We start from the raw sequence: 5,747 nt of genomic DNA, 5'->3' as shown, positions 1-5,747 counted from the left end.
GGTAAGGGTAAGAGGGCGGAGAGCAAAGGAAAGACCGAAGCCAAGGAGTTGTAGTTGGTGAGGGGTCAAGGACAGGGAGGAAAGGTTGGTAACCGCGTCGGTGAGGGAGAAGCGGGACCAGGGACTACGGGAGGTGAGGTTGGAGAGTTTCTAGGAGAGGGAGCGGGCATGGGTAGTGGAAGAATCGTGGGCCACGTCAGCAAGGAGCTGGAAGCTGTGGCTCTTTGATTGTTATTAAGCTCTGGTTTTATCTTGTGGATCAGCAGAAACTTGAGATAAGGAGGTATAGTCTGGTAAGAGATGTAGAATTTTGAAATCATTGTAAGTGTAGGGATGGGCTTTTGTGTGTGAGTGTTGGCGAATAGCGGAAAAGGACGGGTTGGTGAGAGGTAGGCCAGTTCTTGAACATATGGGGCCTACCTCTAACTTGTAGAGTCTTCACCGACTCCTCTATAAGAACGTTGTTGACTTAGATTACCATTAGGGACCAGAGTTCATACAAACATTGCTTCCTTCTGCACTGATTGTACAAGGCCTCCCCATCTTGACTAGGCAGACTCAATTTGAGGAAACCACTGGAATCATTGTACCCTTGTCTGACTCTGGAACCAGAGTTAGAGTAGGAATGATCATGATCTTGGCTGGGCCTAGGTGCAGTATCCGGGGAATTCAAGTGCCAGAGCTCGGTTACTCTATAGCTTAGAATCACCTTGGAAAGTAGTTGATATTATTATGAAAAAAGTTTTGAAGCCAGTCTAGATGGATGGCCGAATGTAATTCAGGGACCAGGTTTGAGCCTGCTTATGAGAGATCAGCTTGTTATTTTTTTACGAATGAAGGTAACATCTTTCACAGCTTGTAATCAAGTATTAATTTTCCACCCAGGTCCAACACCATGCCTTGCCCCTAAGGAGACAAAGAAGACAGAAGACAAGGAACTCGCTATTTTCTCTGCAGATAATTCATTAGGGAGAAAAATGAAGTGTAAATTAAATAGTGCCGGTTACCAGTGTATTCAAGTGAATCGTCCTGTGCAACACTTAGAAGACAATAAATCTCAGCTGCCACTTCCCTGCAAGCTACGTGCAAGTCTTGAATCAAGGGCACTTGAGAATAAGGTCATGCAGAAAGAAAGCTCTTGGACTGTCAGGAAGGCTGAGACAAAGGGCAAGAAAGACACTTTGGTGATAGAAGTACCAATTACAGCAAGAAACCTAAAACTTCTTAATCTGATAATACCCGAGAAAGAAACACCCAGCACACTACAGGAAAGTGCAAAAACAAATGTGCAGCTTTCTTTATTGAATCATGACATGCATAGGGAACCACTAGAAGCACAGGGTGCACCATCAAATTATTTACCAGGGTTACCTGATAACGTATCAGGCTCTATCCCAGAAGTGCCAGGAGATATATTTGAAGAACCTAAACCAAGAGTACCTGAAATGGTACCTGGTTCTGTAAATGAAACAGTGGAGGAACCTTCAAGCCCTGTACCAGAAATGCCACAATTACCCATAACAGAAGCATTAAAAAAAACATCAGGTTTACCAGGATCGTTAGAGTTACCAGGTTCTATAACAGAAGCAGCAGGTCCTGTTACAGAATTACCTAAGAAGTTCCCAGGTTCTATAGGAAAAGCAGCAGGTCCTGTTACAAAATTACCTGAGAATTTGCCAGGTTCTACAGGAGAAATAGCAGGTCCTGTTACAGAATTACCTGAGAAGTTGCCAGATTCAATTTTAAAACCACGAAATGAACTAGCAAGTCCTGTTACTGAATTAGCTGAGAATTTACCAGGTTCTACAGGAGAAGCAACAGGTCCTGTTACAGAATTACCTGAGAATTTGCCAGGAGAAACAGCAGGTCCTGTTACAGAATTACCTGAGAATTTACCAGGTTCTACAGGAGAAGCAACAGGCCCTGTTACAGAATTAACTGAGAATTTGCAAGGTTCAACAGGAGAAGCAGCAGGTCCTGTTACAGAGTTACCTGACAATTTGCCAGGTTCCACAGGAGAAGCAGCAGGTCCTGTTACAGAATTACCTGAGAATTTGCCATGTTCAACAGGAGAAAAAGCAGGTCCTCTTACAGAATTACCTGAGAATTTGCCAGGTTCAATAGTAGGTCCTGTTACAGAATTACCTGAGAATTTGCCAGTTTCAAATTTAGAACCACGAAATGAACTAGCAGGGCCTGTTACAGAATTACCTGATAATTTGCCAGGTTCTACAGGAAAAACATCAGTTCCTGTTACAGAATTGCCTGAGAATTTGCCAGGTTCAATAGCAGATCCTGTTGCAGAATTAAATGAGAATTTGCCAGGTTCTACAGGAGAAACAGCAGGTCCTGTTATAGAATTACCTGAGAATTTGCCAGGTTCTACAGGAGAAACAGCAGGTCCTGTTACAGAATTAACTGAGAATTTGCCAGGTTCTACAGAAGAAACAGCAGGTCCTGTTACAGAATTACCTGAGAATTTGCCAGGTTCTGCAGGAGAAAAAGCAGGTCCTGTTACAGAATTACCTGAGAATTTGCCAGTTTCAATAGGAGAAACAGCAGGGCCTGTTACAGAATTACCTGAGAATTTACCAGTTTCAATAGGAGAAGCATCAGGTCTTGTTACAGAATTACGTGAGAATTTGCCAGGTTCCAATTTAGAACCACGAAATGAACTAGCAGGTCCTGTTACAGAATTGCCTGAGAATTTGCCAGGTTCAATAGCAGGTCCTGTTACAGAATTGCCTGAGAATTTACCAGGTTCTTCAGGAGAAGCAACAAGTCCTGTTACAGAATTACCTGAGAATTTGCCAGGTTCTATAGGAGAAGCAACAGGTCCTGTTACAGAATTACCTGAGAATTTGCCAGGTTCTGTAGGAGAAACAACAGGTCCTGTTACAGAATTACCTGAGAATTTGCCAAGTTCTATAGGAGAAGCAACAGGTCCTGTTACAGAATTACCTGAAAATTTGCCAGGTTCAATTCTAAAACTGCGAAATGAACTAGCAAGTCCTGTTACAGAATTACCTGAGACTTTGTCAGGTTCTACAGGAGAAACAACAGGTCCTGTTACAGAATTACCTGAGAATTTGTCAGGTTCTATAGGAAAAACTGCAGGTCCTGTTACAGAATTACCTGAGAATTTGCCAGGTTCTATAGGAGAAACAACAGGTCCTGTTACAGAATTACCTAAGAATTCGCCAGGTTCAGTTTTAGAACCACGAAATGAACTAGCAGGTCCTGTTACAGAATTACCTGAGAATTTGTCAGGTTCTACAGGAGAAACTGCAGGTCCTGTTACAGAATTGCCTGAGAATTTGCCAGGTTCTTCAGGAGAAACAGCAAGTCCTGTTACAGAATTACCTGAGAAGTTACCAGGTTCAATTTTAGAACCACGAAATGAACTAGCAGGTTCTGTTACAGAATTACCTGAGAATTTACCAGGTTCAATAGGAGAAACAGCAGGTCCTGTTACAGAATTACCAGAGAATTTGCTAGGTTCTTCAGGAGTCACAGCAGGTACTGTTACAGAATTACCTGATAATTTACCAGGTTCAATAGGAGAAACAGCAGATCCTGTTACAGAATTACCTGAGAATTTGCCAGGTTCTACAGGAGAAACAGCAGGTCCTGTTACAGAATTACCCGAGAATTTGCCAGGTTCAATAGGAGAAGCATCAGGTCCTGTTACAAAATTACCTGAGAATTTGCCAGGTTCTACAGGAGAAACAGCAGGTCCTGTTACAGAATTACCTGAGACTTTGCTAGGTTCTACAGGAGAAGCATCAGGTCCTGTTACAGAATTACCTGAGAATCTGCCAGGTTCTACAGGAGAAACAGCAGGTCCTGTTACAGAATTACCTGAGAATTTACCAGGTTCAATAGGAGAAACAGCAGATCCTGTTACAGAATTACCTGCTAATTTGCCAGATTCTATAGGAGAAACAGCAGGTCCTGTTACAGAATTACCTGAGAAGTTGCCAGGTTTTACAGGAGAAAAAGCAGGTCCTATTACAGAATTACCTGAAAATTTGTCAGGTTCTACAAGAGAAGCAGCAGGTCCTGTTACAGAATTACCAGAGAATTTGCTAGGTTCTACAGGAGTTACAACAGGTCCTGTTACAGAAATACCTGAGAAGTTGCCAGGTTCAATTTTTGAACCACGAAATGAACTAGCAGGTCCTGTTACAGAATTACCTGAGAATTTACCAGGTTCAATAGGAGAAACAGCAGGCCCTGTTACAGAATTACCTGAGAAGTTCCCAGGTTCTATAGGAGAAACAGCAGGTCCTGTTACAGAATTACCTAAGAATTTGACAGGTTCTATAGGAGAAGGAACTGGTCTCGTTACAGAATTACCTGAGAATTTGCCAGATTCTACAGGAGAAGCAGCAGGTCCTGTTACAGAATTACCTGAGAATTTGCCAGATTCTACAGGAGAAAAAGCAGGTCCTGTTACAGAATTACCTGAGAATTTACCAGGTTCTATAGGAGAAGCAGCAGGTCCTGTTACAGAATTACCTGAGAATTTGACAGGTTCAGTAGGAGAAACAGCAGGTCCTGTTATAGAATTACCTGAGAATTTACCAGGTTCTATAGGAAAAGCAGCAGGTCCTGTTACAGAATTACCTGAGAATTTGACAGGTTCAATAGGAGAAACAACAGGTCCTGTTACAGAATTACCTGAGAATTTGCCAGATTCTACAGAAGCAGCAGGTACTGTTACAGAATTACCTGAGAAGTTGGCAGGTTCTATAGGAGAAGCAACAGGTCCTGTTACAGAATTACCTGAGAATTTGCCAGGTTCAATAGGAGAAGCAGCAGGCCCTGTAACAGAATTACCTGAGAATTTACCAGGTTCTATAGGAGGAGCAGCAGGTCCTGTTACAGAATTACCTAAGAATTTACCAGGTTCAATAGGAGAAACAGAAGGTCCTGTTACAGAATTACCCAAGAATTTGCCAGGTTCTATAGGAGAAGCAGCAGGTCCTGTTACAGAATTACCTGAGAATTTGCCAGGTTCAGTTTTAGAACCACGAAATGAACTAGCAAGCCCTGTTACAGAATTACCTGAGAATTTAGCAGGTTCTAAAGGAGAAGCAACAGGCCCTGTTACAGAATTACCTGAGAATTTGCCAGGCTCTATAACAGAAGCAGCAGGTCCTGTTACAGAATTACCTGAGAATGTACGAGATTCTATAGGAGAAGCAACAGGTCCTGTTACAGAATTACCTGAGAATTTGCCAGGTTCTATAACAGAAGCAGCAGGTCCTGTTACAAAATTACCTGAGAATTTCCCAGTTTCAATAGGAGAAGCAGCAGGTCCTGTTACAGAATTACCTGAGAATTTGCCAGTTTCAATAGGAGAAGCAGCAGGTCCTGTTACAGAATTAGCTGAGAAGTTGCCAGGTTCTATAGGAGAAACAGCAGGTCCTGTTACAGAATTACCTGAGAATTTGCCAGTTTCAATAGGAGAAACAGCAGGGCCTGTTACAGAATTACCTGAGAATTTGCCAGTTTCAATAGGAGAAGCAGCAGGTCCTGTTACAGAATTACCTGAGAATTTGCCAAGTTCAGTAGGAGAAACAGCAGGTTCAGTTACAGATTTACCCGAGAAGTTGCCAGGTTCTACAGGAGAAGCAGCAGGTCCTGCCACAGAATTACCTGAGAATTTGCCAGGTTCTACAGGAGAAGCAGCAGGTAATGTTACAGAATTACCTGAGAATTTGCCAGGTTCTTTAGAAGAA

General features: G+C 42.5%; 1 protein-coding gene across 1 annotated transcript in view; it reads left to right on the top strand.

Annotated features, from left to right (window-relative positions):
* Positions 1-409: 409 nt before the first annotated feature.
* LOC113811434 (serine-rich adhesin for platelets) overlaps positions 410-5,747 on the top strand; it is a 12,488-nt gene continuing 7,150 nt past the window's right edge. The window contains exons 1-3 of the mRNA XM_070134532.1: positions 410-429; positions 553-686; positions 886-5,700. Coding sequence (XP_069990633.1) covers positions 410-429; positions 553-686; positions 886-5,700 — 4,969 coding nt within the window. The remainder of the gene's footprint in view (positions 430-552; positions 687-885; positions 5,701-5,747) is intronic.

This window comes from Penaeus vannamei, chromosome 20 (genome assembly GCF_042767895.1).
Source record: "Penaeus vannamei isolate JL-2024 chromosome 20, ASM4276789v1, whole genome shotgun sequence".
Classification (NCBI taxonomy): Eukaryota; Metazoa; Arthropoda; class Malacostraca; order Decapoda; family Penaeidae; genus Penaeus; species Penaeus vannamei.
The sequence above is the reverse complement of the archived record's forward strand: the minus strand, read 5'-3'. Positions and strand labels throughout refer to the sequence as shown.